This window comes from Solanum dulcamara, chromosome 9 (assembly GCF_947179165.1).
Source record: "Solanum dulcamara chromosome 9, daSolDulc1.2, whole genome shotgun sequence".
In the NCBI taxonomy this organism is placed as follows: Eukaryota; Viridiplantae; Streptophyta; class Magnoliopsida; order Solanales; family Solanaceae; genus Solanum; species Solanum dulcamara.
In genome coordinates, this window is record NC_077245.1 from 2,599,456 (window position 1) to 2,625,172 (window position 25,717).

At 35.3% G+C, this 25,717-nt stretch overlaps 5 protein-coding genes across 5 annotated transcripts; 3 read left to right on the top strand and 2 right to left on the bottom strand.

Annotated features, from left to right (window-relative positions):
* The first annotated feature begins 1,657 nt into the window (after positions 1-1,657).
* Positions 1,658-2,044, top strand: LOC129902375 (uncharacterized). The gene has a single exon (XM_055977599.1). It carries the CDS (start codon positions 1,658-1,660, stop codon positions 2,042-2,044), a length of 387 nt encoding a protein of 128 aa, XP_055833574.1.
* Positions 2,045-5,739: 3,695 nt separating this feature from the next.
* LOC129904135 (uncharacterized) lies at positions 5,740-6,371 on the bottom strand. Its single transcript, XM_055979669.1, has 2 exons — positions 6,298-6,371; positions 5,740-6,160 (listed from the first exon to the last, which is right to left on the bottom strand). The coding sequence occupies exons 1-2, from the start codon at positions 6,343-6,345 to the stop codon at positions 5,936-5,938; spliced, it is 273 nt and encodes a 90-aa protein (XP_055835644.1). The 5' UTR covers positions 6,346-6,371; the 3' UTR covers positions 5,740-5,935.
* An 8,325-nt stretch (positions 6,372-14,696) lies between these two features.
* On the top strand, positions 14,697-17,945 carry LOC129904131 (agglutinin-like). Its single transcript, XM_055979666.1, has 5 exons — positions 14,697-14,706; positions 14,828-15,046; positions 15,368-15,694; positions 16,519-16,755; positions 17,489-17,945. The coding sequence occupies exons 1-5, from the start codon at positions 14,704-14,706 to the stop codon at positions 17,735-17,737; spliced, it is 1,035 nt and encodes a 344-aa protein (XP_055835641.1). The 5' UTR covers positions 14,697-14,703; the 3' UTR covers positions 17,738-17,945.
* Positions 17,946-18,437: 492 nt separating this feature from the next.
* On the bottom strand, positions 18,438-20,522 carry LOC129904134 (agglutinin-like). The gene is made up of 4 exons (XM_055979668.1): positions 20,337-20,522; positions 19,085-19,441; positions 18,798-19,031; positions 18,438-18,699 (listed from the first exon to the last, which is right to left on the bottom strand). The coding sequence occupies exons 1-4, from the start codon at positions 20,520-20,522 to the stop codon at positions 18,451-18,453; spliced, it is 1,026 nt and encodes a 341-aa protein (XP_055835643.1). The 3' UTR covers positions 18,438-18,450.
* Positions 20,523-22,244: 1,722 nt separating this feature from the next.
* Positions 22,245-23,879, top strand: LOC129902376 (berberine bridge enzyme-like D-2). The gene has a single exon (XM_055977600.1). The coding sequence runs from the start codon at positions 22,245-22,247 to the stop codon at positions 23,877-23,879; it is 1,635 nt and encodes a 544-aa protein (XP_055833575.1).
* Positions 23,880-25,717: the final 1,838 nt, after the last annotated feature.

Genomic DNA, 25,717 nt, shown 5'->3' on the forward strand with positions numbered 1-25,717 from the left:
ACCTACCTCATCTAACCCTCCGCTATTTTTTATATATTTTTCTTATTTTATGTTAAATATGTACATATATTTTTAGAAAAATATTTTTTCTACCTGTGTACCGAATATAACAGACATAAAATTTTATTTTAATAAAGGTCTTGTGGGAAGTGAAAAATACTTTTCTAAAATCATATGTATATATCTAACACAAAACGAGAAAAAAAATTGAAAGCGGAGTGTTAGGTGGGTCGGGGTAGAATTTTTTTCTTAAAAATATAAAAATATTTAAATTATTATTTGAGGGGGGTGGGGAAGAATTTTTTAGAAACTTTTATAAAAAAAATTTAATAAATAAAAATAAAACTAAAAAATTGGGGTTGGGGTTGGGAAGGGGGGATATGATGAGAGAAAGTGGTGGAGTGAGGTAAGAAAAATATTTTATATTTTATTTTTGAGCGAAAATTAGTAATACTTTAATCTTTAATTTTAACTAATTATAATAATTTATTTAATTTTTGTTAAGGTGAAATATTTTGTCCACGTGGAGTGTTATGTGATAATATTTTTCAAATGAACAAGAGATTGTAGTACACACAACATGATGAAAATGGAATAAAAGAGAGAGATGTGTTTCTCAAACTAATAAGTGATAGTTTAGGTATGAAACTCATCCCCCAATAGTTTAGGTATGAAACTCAAAAAATGAGGATAGTTCAGGTGTGTTTTTGACACTTATCTCTTATATTTTCAATACACACCCTCACGTGCAGGCATGATTATTTTTCATGGGGTCAAGTAAGTGCAAATTCATTTTGAGGACGGATGTAAATGCAATTTGAACTTAAGACATTTATATGCTTTTATATTATATTGAAATGTATGATCATCTAAATTCTTACGCTATTAGAGAAAGTATACTATTATTTATTTGATTATATATATCTTAAACACACAAAAATTTTAAAAAAAATTCTAAGTGAAATTCATATGAAAGACACAATTTCAACCAAATATTATTTAATTGGTAATGTTTGAACATTCTGGTAATAATATTCTACTTCTATGATTTTATAAATACAATATCAGTTGAAGAACAATAGGGATGTAGCTCAAATGGTAGAGCGCTCGCTTTGCATGGCACGGGGTTCGGTCCCCCGCATCTCCATTTGTTATCTCTTTTCATTTTGGTGAGGGAGTATGGGGGGTTGGCTGGCATGGTCCGCCATCGTTACGGTAGTTATTTAGGAATCATTTGGTAGTTGGTTAGAGTTATGCATGTATTAATACTGTATGAATTAACTATGAGGGAAGTTATGTATTATTTTATGCGTGTATTCATTATGCAGAAATTAATTATTCATATATTAGTTATTCCACATTTTATTCTACATAAAATAATACATAGGTTTTCTCATAATTTATATATGTATTAGGGTCTTGGAATATTGGGACTTTATCGGGAAAGTCAATAGAGTTAGTTAAGATTCTTAAGAAGAAGAAGATTAATATAGCTTGCGTCCAAGAGACTAAATGGGTAAGACCTAAAGCTAAGGAGGTGGACGGGTACAAACTTTGGTTTTCAGGCAAGTCGAGATATAGGAATGGAGTAGGGATCTTAGTAGATAGCGAGCTTAGAGATCAGGTGGTAGAGGTTAGGAGGATCAATGATATGATGATGACGATTAAGTTAGTCGTTGGAGGGCTCACCATGAACATTATTAGTGCCTATGCACCGCAAGTGGGGTTGGACGAGGAGATAATAAGGCTCTTTTGGGAGGACTTGGACGAAGTGGTGGTCAGTATACCGCCTACTGAGAAGCTATTCATAGGAGGAGATTTCAATGGACACATTAGGTCTGTTTCGACGGGCTATGATGAGGTGCATAGAGGATTTGGTTTCGGGTGCAGGAATGGTGGAGGAGCCTCACTCCTGGATCTCGCAAAAGCTTTTGCATTAATGGTAGCCAACTCAAGTTTTCTAAAGAAGGAGAAGCACTTGGTAACCTTTCGTAGATCGAGGGCGGCGATGCAAATAGACTTTTTGCTCCTTAAAAAAAGATGATAAAAGCCTCTGTAAGGACTGCAAGTTCATACCAAGTGAGAATCTTACGACCCAACATAAGCTATTGGTCATGGACTTGGACATAAGAAGGAAGAAGAAGAAGAGGGTCGTGGATGACCGACCGAGGATTAGGTAGGGTCGTTTGACTCCGTCTAGTGCCTTAGAAATGGGGGAGAAGCCGATGGCTATGGAGACATGGGATAGTAGGGGAGATGCGAGTAGTATTTGGGATAGGACGGTCAGTTGCATTAGGAAAATAGCTAGAGAGGTGTTGGGGTCACACGAGGCAGTCATGGTGGGCACCGAGGGGATTGGTGATGGAAGGGAGAAGTACAGGGAAAGGTAGAAGCAAAGAAGCTGGCATATGTAAAAGTTGGTAGATAGCAAGGATGACGAAGAGAAGCGAACGAACAGGGAAAAGTATAAGATCGGCGAATAAGGAGGCGAAGATGGCAGTTTCGGCGGCTAAAACAGCAGCTTTTGAACGCCTTTATGCAGAACTAGAGGACAGAGACGGGGATAAGAAGATATTTAAGCTTGAAAAGGTGAGAGAAAGGAAGGCACGCGACTTAGATCAAGTGAAGTACATCAAGGACGAGGATGGCCAAGTACTGGTACAGAAATTCCGCATTAGACAGAGATGGCAGTCATACTTTCACGAACTCTTGAACGAAGGAAAGGACAGATAATTTGTGTTGGGAGACTTGGAACACTTAGATAGGTGTCGCGACTTTGGGTATTGTAGGAGAATAAAGGTTGAGGAGGTTAAGGGAGTTGTTCGTAGGATGTGCAGGGGAAAAACGACCAGACCTGACGAGATCCTTGGAGAATTTTGGAAGAATGCAGGTAAGGTTGGATTGGAGTGGCTGACTACGTTGTTTAATATCATTTTCAAGACATCGAAGATGTCGTAAGAATGGAGGTGGAGTACAATTATTCCCGTATATAAGAACAAGGGAGACATTCAAAGTTGGAGCAACTATAGAGGTATGAAACTGCTAAGTCATACTATGAAAGTGTGGGAAAGAGTGACGGAAATGAGGGTGAGGAGAAGTGTGTCTATTTCAGAGAACCAGTTTGAATTCATGCTGGGGAGTTCGACTACAAAAGCCAGTCATATTGTAAGGAGATTGATGGAGCAGTATAGGGAGCGGAAAAGGGACTTACACATGATATTCATTGACCTAGAAAATGCCTATGACAAAGTGCCAAGAGAGGTCCTATGGAGATGCTTGGAGGCGAAATATATACCTATGACGTACATTAGAGCGATTAAATATATGTACGATGGAGCTAAGACCAGGATAAGGACGGTAGGAGGAGACTCAGAGCACTTTTCTGTCACGATGGGGGGTGGGGTTGCACCAGGTATCGGCTCTTAGCCTGTTTCTATTCGCCCTAGTGATGGATCAATTGACAAGACAAATACAAGATGAGGTTCCTTGGTGTATGTTGTTCGCGGATGACATAGTCCTGATTGACAAGACTCGCAACGGAGTTAACGATAAGATGGAGGGATGGAGACAGACGTTGGAGTCTAAATGATTTAAATTGAGTAGGACCAAGATAAAATACTTAGAGTGCAGGTTCAATAGCCTGCCCCGTGAGGTTGATGGGGAAGTGAGGCTTGGTACCCAGGCCATTCAAAAGAAAAGAAGCTTCAAGTATCTTGGGTCTATTATACAAGAAGATGGGGATATCGACGACGATGTTGCACACCGTATTGGTATAGGATGGATGAAATAGAGGCTCACCTCCGGAGTGTTGTGTGACAAGAAAGTGCCATCAAAACTCAAAGGAAAGTTCTACAAAGTGGTGGTTAGACCGACTCTATTGTATGGGGCGGAGTGTTGTCCAATCAACAAACTTCATATCCAGAAGATGAAAGCCGCGTAAATGTGAATATTGTGGTGGATGTGTGGGCATACTAGGATGGATAGAATTAGGAATGAAGATATTCGAGATAAGATGGGAGTGGCATCAGTTGAGGACAAGATGCGGGAAGCGAGACTGAGATGGTTTGGGCATGTGAAGAGGAGAGATGCAGATGCTCTAGTGCGGAGGTGCGAGAGGTTGGCTATGGACGGTTTCAAGAGGGGCAAAGGGAGGCCGAATAAGTATTTTGAAGAAGTGATTAGACATGATATGGCACAGTTACAGCTCACCGAGGACATGACCTTTGATAGGAGGCTGTGGAGTACTCAGACTAAGATAGTGGGATAGGTGGCCTATCTTTTCTCCATAGTAGTCGTAGTTTTGCTCATTTGTTTATTAACATTTGATTCCTGCATTTGATTACTGCTTATATTTGTTGGTCCGGTTTACTTTGGGTATCCTATTTATCTATAGTAATTAATGCTCTTTTCTTTTCGATCTCTCCTACCCTGACTTTCTCGCTCTTATTTCTCATATTTTATATTGTTTTCGATATACTTGGCTCTATTGATCTATGTCTTGTTTTTCTTGTTTCTCCTCTCTTGTTCTTCTCTCTTACGCCAAGGGTCTTTCGGAAACAGCCGCTCTACCTTCCAAGGTAGGGGTTAGGTCTACGTACACTCTACCCTCCCCAGACCCCACATGGTGGGACTATACTGGGCTTGTTGTTGTTGTTGTTGTTGTATTAGTTATGCTTATTTTTAAATTGTAAACCAAACGTTATATTAAGTTTATATATGAATAACTTATTTTCTATCTATCTATTAAACATCGTATAAGTTATGTAGAAATTAGTATATGAATAATGTATTTCTTATCCTGCTTACTTTAATAATTAAACGAAGCCATGCGCTCCACTTGAGATCATATATAATAATGTTATATTTTAAAAAATATATATATATACTTAAATATATATGTGTGAAGCCATGTTTAAATATTATGTAATGAAATGCGATGTTCATTTGGTGCACCTATCTAAGTGAAGTTTGAAATTTAAATCTTATATTTTTTTTCTTCTAAAATGAGATAACACATCTCTAACTTATTACTGATAGCATTTTTGGTGTTTTAATTAATAACTTTTTTTTCTTTAATTTTTCAAAAATTTCAAGTTCACATTGAAAATTTCTAATTTTTTTAGCACTATAAATTTTTATATATAATTAAATCAAATATGTATATAAAAACTAGAAGTGATGGATAATACATCATACAATCAATTTAATACCTTCATGCATGCACATACCCACCATAAATTAGCAGCAACTTCCTGTTCAATGAAATTAGCCCAAGAATCCTTGTGAAAAAGCAAATCGTTGCATGGTCAAGCTGACACATGCATATCAAATTGCCAAGGTACAAGAAATAGTACAAATTAACATTTTAGAATATATTTTCACATGGCTGCGTCCAATAGACCCTTGTGGTCGGGTTCTTCTCCGAACTCTCCGTATAGCGGGAGCTTTAGTGCACCGGGCTGACCTTTTTTTCACAATTCTGAGAATATATATCTAGAAACAGCTAACAAAAGATGACAAGACCACCGGAAATTGAGCGAGTTGAAAGATAGAGCATATCTATAAAACAAGCTGAAATATATCACTTATTGAAGATACATGTATGGGACAAACTTATTGAAGAAATCCAATTGCTTCCATAAATTTACTACAAGTAAGAGCTACAAAAACAGAGTAGCTAGCATTAGAAGAGAACTGAAACTAGATTTGACCGCCAGCTTCTTTTGGTTCAAGCATATCTCGTGATAGATTGGTAGATATATTTGTGAAAAACTTCTGTTAATCTGTGTTTACACCTCTAGCTAATAGAAAAGAAAAATAAATGATGAGACAATAATAAAATAATTGCAAGCAAAGCCGGATCAAAGAAGACATTGGCAGAAACACAGATTGGCATTACTGTCCATAAAGCTGAAAAAGAGTACTGGTTACTCTCTTACTCTGCATCTTCAGGAACTTTTCCTGGATTTTTGTCCTTGAAGTCCACCAACTGAGCGAATAAGTAGGCTTCAGCAAGAGAGAAAAGGGTATCAATAAGTGCATAGTCAGGTTCATCAAATGAATCCCGAAGCAAGGTATTGCCATAAGTAGCGACTTTATCATCCTTGGAAAGCTCCCTAAATCCATGATAAGCTACTTTCACATATTTGTGTCGGTCCATCTGTTACATGAGAAAGCAGAAAAAGGAAGACCAGTTAAATAAGAAAGAAATGAAACTACAATCATAAGCGAGGATGAAGAGTAATTCATGATTAAGACAGGAAACAATTACAATGCAAGGACAAAGTGGCGACAAACCTTTAATATATTCCCCCTCTTTTTATCAAGAACTAAGCCTCTGACCATATAGCTCCAATCAAATGACCATTTCAACAGCTACACAACACACAACATAGTGAAAAATCTTCCAGTTATCACTTCATACATCAGTAATAATAAAAAAGGAAAACTCAGATTCAATAGTCAAATAGTCCGCCAGCACTTAAAATAAATGCATTGTATTGTAGTAAGTCTCAAAGAAACTTGTTAAGTTTCAAGGTTATTCGTCAAAATGGCTATCATATTGACACTGCAAATGAAGTAAAGGTTGAATACCTTTATATTACTATAATAAATACGGAGAAGAAAATTGTGCACGAAAAATTACCTTCACTTTCTTCTGGGTTGTACCATACAAATATTGCTATTGTTGAATCACATGTCATTGTAAATAAAAGGTTTACTGATTCTAATGATTTTATCATTTGGGTCATCCCGGTTATAATATGATGCGCAGAATTATTGAGAATTCACATGGACAGACTTTGAAGATTCAGAAAATTCTTCAATCTAAGGAATTCTCTTGTGTTTCTTGTTCCCAAGGAAAACTGATTTTCAAACCATCAGCAACTAAGGTTGGGATTGAATCCTCTGCGTTTCTAGAACGTATACAGGGTGATATATGTGGACCAATTCACCCTTCATGTGGACCAGTTAAATATTATATGGTATTGATAGATGCGTCTACAAGATGGTCACATGTGTGCTTATTATCAACTTGCAACATGGCTTTTGTGAGATTGTTAGCTCAAATTATAAGGTTAAGAGCACAATTTCCAGATTATGCAATAAAGACAATTCGTCTTGATAATACTGATGAATTTACATCTCAATCATTTAATGATTATTGTATGTCGATTGGAATAAAAGTTGAGCATCCGGTCGCTCATGTCCTTACTCAAAATGGTCTAGCAGAATCATTGATTAAATGTCTCCAATTGATAGCTAGATCATTGCTAATGAGGATAAAACTTCTTATTTCAGTATGTGGGCATGTTATTTTGCATGCAGCAGCACCTGTGCGCATAAGGCCAACAAATTATCATGAATTTTCTTCATTATAGTTGGCGTTTGGAAGGGAGCCAAATATATCCCATCTTAGAATATTTGGGTGTGCGGTATATGTCCCAATTACTCCATCGCACCGCACAAAGATGGGTCCCCAAAGAAGGTTGGGAATATATGTTGGGTATGAATCTCCTTTTATTATAAAATATTTGGAACCTATGACTGGAGATTTATTTACGGCAAGATTCGCTGATTGTCATTTTGATGAATTAATATACCCAACATTAGGGGAGAACATAAGCAGTTGAAAAATGAGATAGATTGGAATTCATTGTCACTATCTCATTTAGATCCTCGAATAAATCAATGTAAACAAGAAGTTCAAAAGATGATTATTTGTAGAATATTGCAAATCAACTGCCGGATGCATTTACTAACCTTCCGCGGGTTACTAAATCGCATATCCCAGCTGCTAATGCTCAAGTTCGAGTTGATGTCCCGGTAGGACAACTTGTTCTGGCAAATGAGTCTAGGCCATGCTTAAAACGAGGTCATGATGGCACCTACTATAACCCTCTAGTAGGTAAGCCAACCCGTCAACCCGGAACTTCAAGTAATGTGTTTGAAGGTAAAAACTATATAAGAGCATTGAATTATAAAAGTAAACATAATGAATAAGCGGAAGTAAACCAAACCATGTTTTAAACAACTAAAGATCCCTCCCAGAACCTGGAAGTCACAAATACAGAGCTGCTATAAAATAAAAGACGAGTACAAGTCTCGAAAGTGGACCGGACATATATATACAACAACTGGCTAGTCTCAAAAGGCAAAAGACGGGCCATCCATTCTGAAGGAGACAGAAGTGATCCAAAAACGCCAAGTTATCACCCTAGTCTCCGAATCTGACTGCAACAAGCTTGATCTATTCGTGACAGTAGCTGGTGCTCGGTCCTGCATCACGAAAGTAGATGCAGAGTGTAGTATTAGTACCAAAACAACAGGTACCCAGTAGGCATCATAGGCCGACTGAGCAGAAAAGGTGAAAACAATATGAAAAAGAGGAATAAGCCTAAATAGGAATCAACATAAGCATCTAAAGTGAAAAGAGTACTATCTACGAGAGCTACAACTAACTATACCCAACTGGGCCCCCATAAGCCCAGCCAGGACACTCGTACGCAAGTTAAATAAAAACCCGAACGAACCCCCATAAGTTCGCCGAGTACACAGAATAGCTACAACTACCAAGGCTAGGAACCGAGAATATGCGATGTCAGGAACCGAAGTACTGTATCATTTCCAAAACCCAGAATCTCTAAGAGTCAATCGATCTAGGGGTGACTTAGGGGTCGAGGCCGGGACTGGGACCCAGATGCTCGCCCGAATATTAAAAGTGGCCAAGGCAGGGACTAGGTACCCGGATGCTTGCCATAATACATAAGTGCGGGACTGGGTACCTGGATGCTCGCCGTAATACATCGATGCGGTCGAGGCCGGGACTTTATACCCGGATGCTCACCGTAATACATCAGTATGATCGAGGCCAGGACTGGATACCCGGATGCTCGTCATACTATCAAGTCGGCGGAGGTCGGGACTGAGTACCCGGATGCTCCCCGATAATTCAGAACGGAGGCCGGGACTGGGTACCCGGATGCTCATAGATAATTTATCCCATGGTTTCGAATATATCCTTTCCAACTAATCAACAACAGTACCGAGAATTTCCTCTACAATGTGTCAACTGATATGCCGCCAAAACTTGAACCGGAGCCGAAGCCAAACGATCATGAATTCTAGTATTGCCAACGCATCTCAAAAGTTATGACTATATCGAGTTATGGGTGGAAGTGTTATTAAGAGCAAGGGTATCGCCTAGCTAAGGCCAACTACTAGGCACTAGCCCGCTACACCATTCTACAGGGATCTAAGTCCACCAGAGCGACACCGGGCATATAAAGCAAGTTTACATCCTATACTAAGGCCAACATACTCTACAATATCAACAACATGCTCATTCAACTCTCCTTATAATACTAACAAATAACGATAAGATACACATGCTTCTAAATACCTGAAAAACCTGATAACAAGCCTAAAGCATGATTTCTAACACCTATACTAAGGCCAACATACTCCACAGTATCAACAACATGCTCATTCAACTCTCCTTATAATACTAACAAATAACGACAAGATACATCTACTTCTAAATACCCGAAAAACCCGATAACAAACCTAAAACATGATTTCTAACACCTGAGATATACAATTAAACTACCCCACCAAAATCCCAACTATTTCAACATGCTTTCACACATTCCAACTCAATCTAAAGAATGGTAAACCGTAGCCTACCTGTAGGCCAAACACGCGGGCTCCAAATCACTGTGCTGGAGCTTTTCCCTTTCGAACGGCCTCGGAACACTGCCAAGCTGTCAAAAATAGAACCACAACATCGATACGGTCGTTTCGACACTAATTTCATAATTTTTGGAAATGGACCAATTTTTGGGTCGAAAACGGGAATTGTGGGACCCACATACGAAATTCCGGATTTGACCCCCAAAACAGGTTCTAAACGTCACCCCAAGCTCAAAAATCAGATTTATAATACAATTCGGGGTGGGAAATTACGCAAGACGATCAAACAACCAAAACTCATAAATTCGGACTAAAGGACCAAAAATGGCAGCATCAAAATCAGTAAATTCTGGAAATACGAGACTCTTTCAACCCAAAAAAATTGCACTATGATGATCCTTGCGAAAAACTCCACAATCTAGCCTCAAGAATCACTCAAAATGGAGTTATATTGACCAAGATACACTCTTTAAAAATTCAATAAAATTTCATTCCGAAAATCACTAAATCTGCAGCTAAAAATCAATTTATTACCTCGAACTACGTGCCAAAAAACAGATTCTGAAACTTCCACAATGTTCTCCTTAAATTTCCACGCAAGATAGCCTCTGGAATCACCCAAATCGGATTTATATTGGTCAAGAAATAACTTGTCAAAGTTCTTCAAAAATCCATTCCGAAAATGGATACTGCTGCAAATAAAATCACGATTTTTACGTGAATCGAATGCTCCAAATCAGTTTTCAATCTCTCCAATGCGTTCTCCACGAAAAACCTCACAATTTTGCCTTTTGAATCACCCAATTTGAAGCTATATAACTCAAGATAAAGGGTTTTAAAGTTGGAGAAAAACCCAAAAACGTTTTTTGCTTCTGCATCAGCTTTTTGCTGCAATAAGTGATTTTGGAAAATTCCAAAATCTCCGACGGGGTGCTCGGGATTCGTTCGGAATTCGATAAAAATAAACCAAATATGCTACCCCACTAAATTCGACATTACGGACTCAATGACGCATTCAGAATTTCCATACGAGATTATTTTAATAAAAAGTGGGCCTCACACCCAAAAGTCATTTTCCACAACGGGTCTCGATATTAGCTCGGAAGCCTCGGGAAGCGAACGAAAGGTCGTTCCTGACCAAAATTGACATTCTGGAACTAACCGCGCTGTCAGAATTTTTATTCGAGCGTGTTTTCCAAGAATGTTGACCAAAGTCAACTATAGGCTAAGTTTCAAAGTCAAAAGCGTCAAATGGCCCCAAACTCGTATCGATTGCCTCGATAGTCATTCCAACAGTGCTACTAGCCTAATTTGGTCATTCCGGAGCTGATGGAACCATCAGAATTTGAATTCGAGATTTCGTTAGCCCAAAACTCAAAAAGTCGCAACTAAACTAATTTAGGCCTTTAAAATACCAAAATGGACTCGGAACCTCTAAAAATTTAACCAACACTTCTTCTAGACAAAAAACCATCTCCTGAATCCAACGGAGTTGTCGGAATTCCATTCCAAGCATCGAAACTCCAAAAGTTGACCAAAGTCAAACCTTGGCTTAAAGTTCCTCAAATTCTCAACTCAAGGCCTCAAATCTTCGTTACAGCTCCAAAACTGATTCCGTAAAGTCTCCTAACCCAATTTAGACATTTCAGAGCTGCTGGAATCGACGAAATTCCATTCCGAGATCTGTAGCTCCGATTGACCCCAAATACCACTTTTTAATACTTAAAGCTTATGAAAACTCAAAATTTCCAAAGACTTAACTTTTCATAGGATTTTCTAAAAATCAACACCCGGTAACAATCATAAACGACTCGGGGCATCTAAAGGGAGGGGTAAAATAGTCATTTTACAAAAATTTCAAAAATGATCTTGAGGGTCATTACAATAAAATATTTGGAACCTATGACTGGAGATTTATTTACGGCAAGATTCGCTGATTGTCATTTTGATGAATCAATATACCCAACATTAGGAGAGAACATAAGCAGTTGAAAAATGAGATAGATTGGAATTCATTGTCACTATCTCATTTAGATCCTCGAATAAATCAATGTGAACAAGAAGTTCAAAAGATGATTATTTGTAGAATATTGCAAATCAACTGCCGGATGCATTTACTAACCTTCCGCGGGTTACTAAATCGCATATCCCAGCTGCTAATGCTCAAGTTCGAGTTGATGTCCCGGTAGGACAACTTGTTCTGGCAAATGAGTCTAGGCCATGCTTAAAACGAGGAAGACCAATTGGTTCCAAAGACAAAAATCCTCAAAAAAAGAAAGGAATAAATGATCAAGATGATCATAATTTGGAGGCGAGTGCTCAAGAAGAGCCCAGAGACACAACAAATGGTGTTACCACCGAGGAGGTCCAAGTACCTGAAAATAATGAGAATGAAGAAATCTCAATAAGTTATGTCTCGATAGGAAAATGGTGGAACCGAAATGATATTGTGGTCGATAATATTTTTGCTTATAATATTGCCATTGAAATAATACAACAAGATAAGGATCTTGAACCAAAATTTGTCGATGAATGCAGAGAGAGAAATGATTGGCCAAAATGGAAGGATGCAATTCAAGCAGAGTTAACTTCACTTGAAAAATGTGAAGTTTTCGGATCAATAATCCAAACACCTGAAAGGTGTCAAGTTAGTAGGGCACAAATGGTTTTTTGTGCGTAAACGAAATGAAAAGGGTGAAGTCGTAAGATATAAAGCATGACTTGTAGCCCAAGGTTTTTTGCAAAGACCTGGCATTGACTATATGGAAACATATTCCCTTGTGGTGGATGCAATTACCTTCAAGTATCTAATGAATTTGGTAGTTCATGAAAAGCTTGAAATGCACCTAATGGACGTGGTCACTGCCTATTTATATGGCTCATTGGACCACGACATTTTTATGAAAATTCCCGAAGGGTTCAAAGTCCTTGAAGCATATAAGGATTCTCGAGACAATTGATCAATAAAGCTTCAGAAATCCTTGTACGGGTTGAAACAATCAGGGCGAATGTGGTAGAACTGTCTTAGCGAATATTTGCTAAAAGAAGGATATAAAAATGATCCAATTTGCTCTTGTGTCTTTATGAGAAGGTCTGAATTTGAATTTGTCATAATAGCAGTATATGTTGATAATTTAAATATTATTAGAACTCCAGAAGAACTTTCAAAGGCAGTAAAATATCTGAAAAAAGAGTATGAAATGAAAGACCCCGGAAAGACAAAATTTTGTCTTGGTCTACAAATTGAACATTTTACAAATGGGATATTTGTCCATCAGTCAACATATACTGAAAATATTTTAACGAGGTTTTATATGGATAAAGCACATCTATTGAGTACCCCAATGGTTGTGAGATCCCTTGATATTAATAAAGATCCATTTCGACCTCATGAAAATGATGAAGAACTTGTTGGTGCTGAAATACCATATCTTATTGCAATTGGTGCATTAATGTATCTTTCCAATAACTCTAGACCAGATATAGCTTTCTCAGTAAACTTGTTAGCAAGATTTAGTTCTTCCCCAACGTGCAGACACTGGAATGGAATTAAACATATATTCAGATACCTTCGAGGTACCATTGATATGGGATTGTTTTACTCAAATGATTTCACATCACAATTGATCGGTTATGCAGATGCGAGATATTTATCTGATCCCCATAAAGGTCGATCGCAGACAGGCTATTTATTTACATGTGGTGGTACAGCTATATCATGGCGTTCAACAAAGTAAACTATGGTTGCCACTTCCTCAAATCATGCAGAGATAATAGCCATTCATGAAGCAAGTCGAGAATGTGTTTGGTTAAGATCTATAACTCAACACATTCAAGAACCATGTGGTCTTTCTTTGAAAAGAGACATTCCAACAATATTATATGAAGACAATGCTGCATGTATAGCTCAACTGAAGGGAGGATACATCAAAGGAGACAGAACAAAACATATTTCACCAAAATTCTTTTTCACTCATGATCTTCAAAAGAATGGTGAAATAGATGTCCAATAAATTCGTTCAAGTGACAATTTGGCAGATATATTTACCAGAGTATTACCAACTTCAACCTTTGAGAAAATGATATACAAAATTTGAATGCGTCGTCTTCGAGATATTAAGTGATGTTTTCATCAGGGAGAAAAAAATATGCGTTGTACTCTTTTTTCCTTAGCCAAGGTTTTGTCCCACTAGGTTTTTCCTGATAAGGTTTTTAATGAGGCAACACTCAAGGCGTATTATCAGATGTGTGTACTCTTTTTCCTTCACTAGACTTTTTTCCACTGGATTTTTCCTAGTAAGGTTTTCACGAAGCACAACTTGTTTCTTGTAAAGTTTTCTTTTATGAGGCACATTATGCGTGAACATCCAAGGGGGAGTATTAGGAAGAAGTGGATGTTCCACTTACTTTCCTTCCACTTATTTTCCCTTTTCCTTCCCACCCTCAATTGTCCCCCTACGTCCCCTTTTCCTTCCCACCCTCAATTGTCCCCCTACGTCCCCTTTTCCTTTCCTATAAATTGAGTCGTTTTACAATGTAAATGTAGATACACAGATATATAAAATCTTCCTCTCATCTGTTTTGTTTTCCTTTCAATTACTCTCTCCTCCTTATATTGTTAAATTAGTGTATTTTACAACATTTTGTCAAATTTTATTTTATTTTTCCTATATTTTATCTTTCTAGAACTCACTTATGAAATTACACTGAGTATGTTATTATTATTATTGTTAATTAATTATAATTTATATAAAAACACATATTATATATTTATTGATCAGCTAAAAATAAATGATATTCTAGATAATTAATGTGTTGTGATAATTATTCTATCCTTTGCTTAATCATCTCTACTTCCTTTTCTTCACTTCATATCATATGTACAAAGCACATGATACCTTTCTTAAAACTAATGACTTATAAGTTTGTTACTCTTCTAACACATTATATATATAGCATGAAACAACTTAAATAATATAAAATCAAAGCGCGCAAATCGAAAAAATAATAATGGTACCTTATATACCTTAATTCTCTTCTTCTTTTTTTCCTTTTTACATATTATAATAGCTTTCTTAAATATTTTTTATATTATAATAAATTTTGTTATGTGTGTATAATTGTATATGTGAAGGGAAATCAAGTGCGTTATGATGAAGTAGATTCAATATTGGTGGATGCATGGGGAGGAAGTGGTGGATCAGAATGGAATTACAAGTTTAAAACTCCAATTAAAGAGATACTGATAAATCATGGAGAAATTATAGACTCCATCATGTTTATAACTGTTACTGAACAAGGAGATACAATAAAATCACAAAGATTTGGTGGCAATGGTGGTCGAAGAGACAAGGTACATATATATTTTCGGGATCTCTGTACAAATAGCCAGACATATATTTACTATTTAATTTTTCTAATCGATATACATAGATCACACACAATTATATACACACTATATATATATTATACATCCCCAAGCTATTTTTAGTTTAATCAGCTATTTGTGTATATATACATAAGAGAAACTTCTAATGCAACGACAAAAATAAATTATCCAAATTTTGTTTAGGTCTAGATGTGATTTTCTTGCACTTTTTCGAGATCTTCATTAAAATTTCTGAGTCAACTACTGTTTTAACCGACGCGCTGATAATTTTCACTTTAATGACAGGTTCATATTGAGGCAGCTCCATTGGAATATTTGAGAGGGATCAAGGGAACATATGGAAATTATGGTGGGAAATTGGTTGTAAAATCTTTAAGTTTTATGACAAATGGAGGGAGAATATATGGACCAATTGGAAAGGAGGCTGGTGGAACTCCATTTTCATTTGTGATGAAAAAAGGTGGAGCTATTGTTGGATTCCATGGGCGTTGTGGGTCGTATCTTGATGCTATTGGTGTTTATTTGGAGAAACTTAGGCCTGAACCAAAAGAAGCTGATCAAACAAAAGTTGAGCCAAATGAACCAATGGTTGAAGAAATTGAAATCCATGATGTACATATACTACTACTAACTTTATTTTTCTTTATTATTATGAGCTCTTTTCATGTGGAACTAGACGACAACGTCGATTTACCCGCCAGTCCAGTTTAATTTGTTGCTAGCTAGATCCTGATTCGATCTTATCAGGAATCACAAATTTGACCAATTAATGAACCTTTTCAAACGGTTTCTTTTTAAGACCAAAAATAATTTAATTTGTGTATAAAGACTTTGATTTGATAGGGGTGGTGAATTCAATACGAATAGTCTAATGACTTTTTGTGAGAAATAGTATTATACATATGAGGTTAATTTTTCATATACTATCCAATAAAATGGTGTAGCTGAACAAAAAAATGATGAGCCGCCATGTTCTTTAAGCTTGTATCTATCTAAAAACAATGTGTGGGGGTGGGGGGTGTTAAAGTTGTGTACATATTCCAAGAAGAACATCCTCTAGAAAGACGCCTTTTTGCATTGCACTTATTCATGTTAACTAAATTTCAATTCTTATTGATTTTACATATTCTTTGTTTTAACCCATTTGTGACATTTTAAAATTAAATAGTCAAGGCAGAGAATAGTTTTTTTCGCTTGTCAGTATTCACACCAAATCAATAGATGCATGGTTTGCACATAAATTTTTTTCAGTATTTAATATATAGATTCTCTTGCGCGTTATTAATTAGTTTAATGATAGTTATATTGATGTAAATATTGAGTGCGTACAGGTGTTTATCAGTTTATAGAATTATAAACTTTTTATTTTTAACAATTGTAATTTTGTATGAAAATTATAATGAACATATAATTTTGATTTTACATATTGCAAACAGAAAATGGATGTGATGAAGACTATTGTGCCAAGAAGTGCTGGACCTTGGGGTGGATGTAGTGGAAAAGGTTGGGATGATGGAGTATTTTGTACTATAAAACAAGTGCAAGTTCATATGGACACACATAGCACAGCTATATCAGGAATTCAAATTGAGTATCTAAAGAAATTAGACAAAACAGTATTTTGGTCACACCTTCATGGTGGTCTTGGAGCTGGGAGTGGAATAATTACAAAGGTATGAATTAATTTATACATATATGTGTGTGTTCTCTTTTCATTTCTTCCTAATTAATATACTTTTTGCATTCGTTCATACTTTTGTTGTAGTAGATCGTCTTGTATTTATCCTCTCCATTAACAAAGGTCCTATGTAGATTTGGTGGACTCCAGGTGTACATAATTGTACTTAGAGATTTTCATCTTATACGAATCCCTGTTCAATTCTTTTGAATAATTCCATTTTCTTCCACTTCACTCTGAAAAACAACAAGGACAAATTTAGTCACATTTTCATGTGCAAAAGACTCTTTTATCCCCCCCCTCTTTTCGTATGATAAATTTTTCTTAGAATATAGAGTGTGCGGGCAGTTAAATATTATTTCAATTAAAATTGAGATACTAATGCACGTTCTTCCCAAATTCTTCGAGAAAAAAATCCAAATTTACCAGCTTCCAGCTATTGACTATGGTTAAAACTTACCCTCTGGATAGACTTCCGAAAAACTTTTTCTAACAATGAGGGTAATATACATTAGACAAAAATCTAACAGAGCACATATCGTTGTTCAATTTCGGATAGTATACGAGCAACTTTGGAAATTTTCTCTAATTTGAATGTAGATGGATGGATATAAAAGACTCATATAATCAATTTGAAATCGAAATATAATTGATTGATTTTTATTATTATTGTGAAGGGAGAAATAGGTATTTATTTATTTTCATTTTTTGGTGGATTTGATATGCAGATAAACATTGATGGTGACAATGAATTCTTGATTGGAATTGAAGGATTTTATAGTCCAGTGGACCGCAATGGGGGCCTAGACACAATAAGACAAATCACATTTTATACAAATAAGGGAAAATATGGACCTTATGGAACTGAAATTGGAACTTATTTTAGCTCTTCAGCAGCTAGAGGAAAAATTGTTGGTTTTCATGGAAAAAGTGGTGTTTACTTGAACGCAATTGGTGTTCATATGGAATATTTCTAATTTTTTCATGTTTCAAAATTAAGCTTACATAAAAAATACGGTTATCAATATACATATATGAACCTCAGGTGAACCCAGTGTCATATGTAATAAAAATACTATGTAAATACTATATGTAATAAAAAGTTAGAAAATGATTAATTTTCTGACTCATCAAGTGATAAATATAAGCTCCGTCGATGTTCAAAAAATTGTTAAGGCAGAATTTGTGTTCAGAATTGAAGATGATAATGCAAGGTAAGACTGCGTAGAATAGACTCTTATGGTCGGGCCCTTTCCCGGATCTTGCACATAGCAGGAGCTTTAGTGCACCGGACTGCCCTTTTTCATATATATTTTTTTATTGAGGAAAAAACCGATTTAGCTATATAAGTAATAAAAATAATCTCCATTCACAAACATTGGGGATGTAGCTCAAATGTTATAGCGCTCGCTTTGCATGCATCTCCTCGTATCTCCATTTGCTCTGTCTATCTTAAAATTTTTCAATTTTCGTTCTTTTTTGTTTGTCATGTTGCGGAGTATATTATTTGTTACAATAGTAAATTTCACGGTCTAAATGATTTCATTGAAGTTACAACATGAGCTTTTTCTAAATATCTTATTTAGAACAGATTCCAAATTAATATTGAACACCGAATAAAAAATAAAAGAGAATAATAAACACTTATAATAATACGCCCACATTCTTGGAGTTCTATATGAAGAAACTTTTAGAAATATTCCATGTGAACACCAACAGCATTCAAGAAAACACCACATTTTCCATGAAAACCAACAATTTTTCCTCTAGCTGCTGAAGATCTAAAATAAGCTCCAATTTCAGTTCCATAAGGTCCATATTTTCCCTTATTTGTATAAAATGTGATTTGTCTTAATGTATCTAGGCCCCCATTTTCCTTCACTGGACTATAATATCCTTCAATTCCAATCAAGATTTCATTTTCACCATCAATGTTTATCTGCATATCAAATTCACAAAAAAAAAATTAATTAAAAAATGAACAAATTAATTTATCTCGAATTCAAATTCGAAAAAAAATCATACTTTTTTAATAACATTGTCATAATTCCCAGCTCCAATACCAAAACCACCATGAAGTTGTGACCAAACTGAAGTTTTGTCTTTCTTTTCATACTCAATTTGAATTCCAGATACAGCTGAGATTATTGTGTTCATATAAATGTGTACTTGTTTAATAGTACAAAATACACCATCATCCCAACCCTTTCCACTACATCCTCCCCAAGGTCCAGGACTTCGCGGCTGAATACACTTCATCACGTCTAATTTCTGTACGCAATATAAAAATAGTTAAAAAATTGTAACGTAACAATTAACTAAACTTTATGCACTTTAACAATAGTACTACATGTACACGTACGTACATTAGGGAATTTGTCACTAATTTCTTCAACTTTCGAATCTTTTAGTGGTTTACTATGTTCGGGTGCAGCAACATGCTGCAAATAAACGCCAATGGCATCAAGGTAAGCTCCATAACGCCCGTGGAACCCCACAATCGCGCCACCTTCTTTGAGCACGAGTGAAAACGGGGTTCCACCAGCCGCGGCCCCAATTGTTCCGTAAGTCTTCAAATTAGTCGTAAAACAGAGAGATTTTACAACCAAATGGCCAACATAATATCCCAATGTACCTCTAATGCCTGTCAAATATTCCCAAGGAGCGTTCTCAATAGTAACCTGGCAAACAGGGCACACTACAAATAAAATAAAGGATTTTGCAACAGTTAATTAGCTGACAATTATATTATTGTCGCTATATTATATTTAGTAGCAATAATATAATATGGATAGTTATAACCAAAATTTTATATAAATGTTGTTAAAATTTTAGCAACTTTGGATCCAATAACATTAACTCAATTACCGCTAAGTATTCTGCAACAATAAATATCACACCACTAAAAAAAATTTATTGCTACTAAATATCTGTGTAGTGGCAATCCATAAATCAAGCTACTATAATATTATTAGAAAGAGAAAGCAAAAGAAAAACAAAGTTGGTCAAATGCATATACTCCTATTAGATTAGCAAATAGGAGTAACAACTAAAGTAGTCAAAATAAATCTAATAATTTCCAATGGAACATATGATGCTACTACACTAAAAGAACTTAATATTACTAGAACATGCTTGAAATTAAAATTACAAGTGTAAAGAATTAACAAGATTATGAGAAACTAACTACCTCATCCTAATTTATGTTTTTTTTTTTCTTTTTGTGATTCAAACTACGTGAACGTTGCCCAATATTTTAAAATATAAGTTTAATTTTATTATATTGACATGAAAAGAAGTACAACTTATAATACTTTTCATATAGTTTTTGAATAACTAAATTTAAATTATTGAGTTGGTGTAATCCAATTTAGCTTTGCAAATTGACTTTCGAAAAACAAAAAGCGTGAACAACGTTGTTTGCCATGGCTAGCGAAATGTTGTTACAATAAATATATAATTAAATAATATAACATGAAAAATCGATTTCAAGAAAAACTTGACCATCATAATAAAATGTTGTTATAGAGAAATTTTGACGATATATATTTACCAGTAGTACAACTTATGACATACCTTGAATTTTTTATTTCCCCCTCTGCCACCAAATTTTGGTGAATCAATGATACCTTGTTGACCAAGGGTTCTGAAAATAATGGAGTCTATAACAGTCTCATGAGCTATGACTATCTCTTTAATGGGATTTGTGAACTTGTAATTCCATTCTGATCCACTTGTGCCTCCCCATGATTCAACCAACATTAACTTTGCTTGATCATAACTTGGTTGATGATATTCCTTCATGAAACATACTTAATCAAACTTAGCTTTTACATAAAATAAAGTTAAAAGTACTAAATTTGTCCATATTATCATAAATTGGGAGGGAAAGCTTGGAGCAATAATTAAATTATTTCTGTGTGACTTGTATGTCATAGGTTCAAGTCGTAGAATCAGTACTATTGATGCTTGGTCATGTTAGACGGCTTACATTACACCCGCTTAGTGTGCGACTCTTTCACGAATCCAACATGAACGTGAGATACTTTATGCACTAGACTACCCTTTTATTATCATAAATTGCTCAATTTTATCTTCTTTGCCGTTAACAAATCATATCGTATTTGCCTTTGCAAATTAATGATTACATGAAATAAGGGACATGACATCACGTGTTCAAATTCATCCCTTTAACATTTCACTATATCCTCAGATTAGAAAGTTGTTTGGAACAAAAAGAAAAACAAAATACTATTTCCTAACGGCAGGAGCAATATTAGACCAAAAGTTTAGGTGAGAGCTAAGTTGCTTAATTTCAAATAATATGCGGCACGGTAGGTTGAGGAAATACTTTAGTTCGAACATAGTAATGCATGAAATTGTTTTGTTTTAAAGAGATCATAGCAAGGTTCCCTTTAACTTGGCCTCGTCTGACACACGCATCCTACTTGGTGTCCTACATAACAATTCAAATCTTATGCAACATCCTACATAGCGTTCAACGTGTATTATGCCACGTACGATAAATATATCTAGTTGTTACATTATACAAGTTGAAATGTCTATTTGTTGCACACACCTAAAGTTGAAGCCATAAATGTCAGGTGAGGCTAAGTTAAATGTCATATTTATGTATTATGTCTGTTCATTAATTGTGAAAAGAAAAACGAACAGCACAATTATAACATAGATTGCAATGAAAAATAAATAGAAGTCATGGTACGTACCATTTGGTTAATTAGCAGCTATTGCTTTCTTCACCAGATCTAATGTGTTTTAGAAAGTGACAAGAAAAAAAACTACACACACGCTCTATATATTATATATTGCGCACATATGAATGAACCTGGCAACTTGTAAAACCAAAGGTTTACATTAAAAGTAGAGCCAGGGAGATGAAGAGTTGATACTGCGAATAATTCAGGTATTAACATATATCATGATTAAATCAATCAAATAATTGCAAAGTCCCCTATTTATTGTCGATCAGCATTGGACCAATGAAATTTTTATCTATACCGACACCGATCAGATTCGGGTGGAAGATCAGGATTAAAAATGACAATTACAAATAAATGTTATGTTAAGATATCTAGATCCACATTTTATCAAAAGATAGCGGTAGATAAAAAAGTATTCCAATAAAACAAATTACAAATAAATGTTATGTTAAGATATCTAGATCCACATTTTATCAAAAGATAGCGGTAGATAAAAAAGTATTCCAATAAAACACAAAAATAGATAGATATATTTGTTGTATATATGCTGCTGTTTGCCGGCACATTTCCTAATTTACTCTACAGAATGGATGTGTGTATTGTATTTTCATGAACAACAGTACAAATATAATAAGTGTTAATTAAAACCACTTAATTTGGCCGGCACCTTTCGTTCTGTTTCATCTATTTGTCTTCGAACTGCTGTCTTTCTGGTATAAAACAGCTTCTCTGTATATCAATTGAGAAGTAAACGAAAGCTGCCATGAAACAAATTTCGATCATCTTCGTTTTGTTTACTTCGCTTGTTGTACCTTCCTTCGCTACTAATAGTACAAACCTCAATACATGTTTAATCAGTTACAATGTTAGTAACTTCACTGTTTTCCGAACAGGGGATGATAGTAATTATTACTCTAACTTGCTTGATTTCTCCATTCAGAATCTCCGTTTCGCGGAGTCCTTTATGCCTAAACCAATGGTCATTATTGTACCGGAGAGCAAGGAGCAGCTCGTAAGCAGCGTTCTGTGCTGCTTACAAGGTTCGTATGAGATTAGAATAAGGTGCGGAGGACATAGTTATGAAGGGACTTCATCTGTTTCCTTAGAGGGAACTGGTTCTCCATTTGTGGTCATTGATTTGATGAAATTAGATGATGTTTCGTTAGATTTGGATTCAGGAACGGCTTGGGTGCAGGGTGGTGCTACGCTTGGTCAGACTTATTATGCAATTTCCCAAGGCACTGATGTTCATGGATTTGCAGCAGGTTCTTGCCCAACTGTGGGCGTTGGTGGACACATTTCCGGGGGTGGTTTTGGATTTTTGTCAAGAAAATATGGACTTGCTGCTGATAACGTGGTGGATGCTCTTCTTGTTGATGCAAAAGGAAGGATATTAGACCGCGAATCCATGGGAGAAGACGTTTTTTGGGCCATCAGAGGTGGTGGTGGAGGAATATGGGGAATCATTTATGCTTGGAAAATCCAATTACTCAAAGTGCCTAAGATTGTCACTAGTTTCATACTCTCTAGGCCTGGATCCAAACGTTACGTGTCTCAACTAGTTCACAAATGGCAACTAGTTGCACCAAAATTAGACGATGAATTTTACCTATCCGTCTCCATTAGAGCTGTTGCTGGTAGAGGAGTTCATGAAATGAATGCCCAATTCAACGGATTTTACCTAGGTCCAAAAACTAAAGCCATTTCAATCTTGAATGATGCTTTTCCTGAATTGCGCGTTCAAAATCATGACTGCAAAGAAATGAGTTGGATTGAGTCCACACTTTTCTTTTCTGAATTAGATAACTCTTCCAACGTTTCCCTTTTAAAACAACGCTACTTTGAGAAAAAATCATACTTTAAAGCCAAGTCAGACTATGTTAAGACCCCAATTTCAATGAATGACATAATGGCAACTCTTGATGTACTTGAGAAAGAACCTAAGGGACACATTATATTGGACCCTTATGGCGGAGCTATGGAGAGGATTAGTGAAGACGCAATTGCTTTCCCTCATAGAAAAGGTAACCTTTACGGAATTCAATATCTAGTAGAGTGGGAAGAAAAGGATAATAGTATCGCCAAGAGCAACGCGTACATAGAGTGGATAAGGGAGTTTTACAATACAATGGTGCCCCTTGTTTCAAGCGCGCCAAGGGCAGCTTATGTCAACTACATAGATTTGGACCTTGGAGTCATGGACAACTTATTGCTAAGCACTAATGCTGATCATGCAGTGGAAAGAGCTAGGGCCTGGGGTCAAAAATATTTCTTGAATAACTATGATAGGTTGGTCAAGGCTAAGACAAAAATTGACCCGATAAATGTTTTTCGACATCAACAGGGCATCCCTCCCTTGTTTGCCTTAATGCAAGAGCATAACTATAGTACTGAGTAAGTTGGAGTACTAACTTGCGAGGAGATTTCTCTAGGACAGATTATTGATTTTTTAGGCCTTCAAAACATTGTTAGTTTGTCTTAAATTTTCCTCATGGATGTATCAACAATGTTAATATTTATTTATATATTAGATGGCATGGGCCCCAAAAAGATTTCAGCTTTTGTTTGCTTATATATAAAAATATTTGAGTGAAATACTTAATAGTATTCGGTGTCAGTGTAAAAGTATGTGGTCATTTTATCTTTAAATTATATTTTGAGATAAGTATTAAAACACACTTAAATTATCTCCTTTTTTGAGTTTCATACCTAAATTATTGGAAGTGTGAGTTTCATACGTAAACTATCACTTATTAATTTGAGAAACACACATCAGTGGTGTGTAATACATTCTCTTTAATTTTTGAAAAAAACTTGTCACATGGCATTCCACATTGATAAAATATTTCACTTTGGCAAAAATTAAATAAACTACTATTATTAGTAAAGTTAAAGACTAAAGTATTTCTATCCCTAAAAAAGAAATTAGTTTTTATAAAAGAAATTACTTTTTTAAAAAAAATTATTTTTTAAAAAATAAAATTTAAAATATTTTGCTCACGCAATCCTCTACCTCCCCCCACAATCCTATCCTTTTATTTTTTAAAATATTTTTTATAAAATATTTTTAAAAAATTCATACTTCACCCCTCCCACTGTAACACCCCCTAAAACGTTGTATGTGGTGTTTCAATTCTCGATGAAAATGATACTGTTTCTGTATTTTAGGCATAACTTTCCATAGGTTGGTCCAAATTGGGTGATTTAAATTTTTAAATAATCTTAGCATCATTACCTACAACTTTCATTAAGATCATATCTTAAGATTCAGAAGATACATAGGTCAAATAAATTAATTTTTGCAAGATATGGTGTTATGACGAAATGGAGTGTTTGTAGAAGAAAAGTCATATCTCACAATATGATGCTCCAAATTAGTTGATTCTTGAACGACATGAAATATACTTCTAGATGTACAATTCATATGAAGAGACCAAATCCTAATTAGGAAGCTATCTTATTCAAACGCAGCTCCGAAAAAGGGTATTCCGTTAAAAAAAGGTTCATCTCACCAACCATGGAAAGATCTAAATCCATTTGACATCACCCATGACATCAATAGTCCTCCATTTGACATCATCCATGAGATCACAATTCTCCATTGAATTTTCAAGATTATCCTTTGTAATTATTTTTATTTATTATTAGGTTTCTCCTCCACACTTATAAATATTCACCTTATTTCCTCAATTTATTCATCAAGCTTTTTCAAGCAACTCTTCTCTCTATACACTTCTTTACTTATTCTCAAATATAGTTTTAGTTTTTAGTAGTGTAGAAATACTATTTCAGTAATTTTTATACTTCGAGTAGTACATAAAATACTCCGGCGAGGAGAAAAGGCTAAGGTTTCAAGAGTGGTCATTGAGTTCTTCAATTCGGAGTAAAGCTTCGAATTTCAAGTATGTAAGTCTATTCATAACATTGGATTGCGTCCGTCCATGCGCTCAATATTTAAATTTATCGTAATTGAGTTATAGTTGAGTTTTACCCTAATTCTTGAATTCTAAATAAGTTAATTCTTCTTTTATTTAGTTAGATATATTTATGTATTGAGATTATTATTATTTTTATCACTCATATTATTGGAATTGTTGTTCGTGGCTACTTTTCCATGAACCCTAATTGATTTGATGTCCATGATTATTTTTTATGCATGTTTTGAGTAAAGATGTTGGCTTTTAATATGCATTGACAAAAAAAAGTGATTTGAATTAATACTATATATGTATTTTA

What these genes read in the sequence shown, in the direction of transcription:
- LOC129904131 (XM_055979666.1), top strand. An exon ending in ATGGTGGTCGAAGAGACAAG is followed by an intron (nt 15,047 to 15,367) that starts GTACATATATAT and finishes CTTTAATGACAG; the next exon opens with GTTCATATTGAGGCAGCTCC. An exon ending in GGAGTGGAATAATTACAAAG is followed by an intron (nt 16,756 to 17,488) that starts GTATGAATTAAT and finishes TTTGATATGCAG; the next exon opens with ATAAACATTGATGGTGACAA.
- LOC129904135 (XM_055979669.1), bottom strand. Translation starts at nt 6,345, where the DNA reads ATGGTCAGAGGCTTAGTTCTTGATAAAAAGAGGGGGAATATATTAAAG. An exon ending in AGAGGGGGAATATATTAAAG is followed by an intron (nt 6,161 to 6,297) that starts GTTTGTCGCCAC and finishes CTCATGTAACAG; the next exon opens with ATGGACCGACACAAATATGT.
- LOC129904134 (XM_055979668.1), bottom strand. Translation starts at nt 20,522, where the DNA reads ATGTTGGTTGAATCATGGGGAGGCACAAGTGGATCAGAATGGAATTAC. An exon ending in GGGGAAATAAAAAATTCAAG is followed by an intron (nt 19,442 to 20,336) that starts GTATGTCATAAG and finishes CCTGTTTGCCAG; the next exon opens with GTTACTATTGAGAACGCTCC. An exon ending in GAGCTGGGAATTATGACAAT is followed by an intron (nt 18,700 to 18,797) that starts GTTATTAAAAAA and finishes TTTGATATGCAG; the next exon opens with ATAAACATTGATGGTGAAAA.
- LOC129902376 (XM_055977600.1), top strand. Translation starts at nt 22,245, where the DNA reads ATGAAACAAATTTCGATCATCTTCGTTTTGTTTACTTCGCTTGTTGTA.
- LOC129902375 (XM_055977599.1), top strand. Translation starts at nt 1,658, where the DNA reads ATGACGATTAAGTTAGTCGTTGGAGGGCTCACCATGAACATTATTAGT.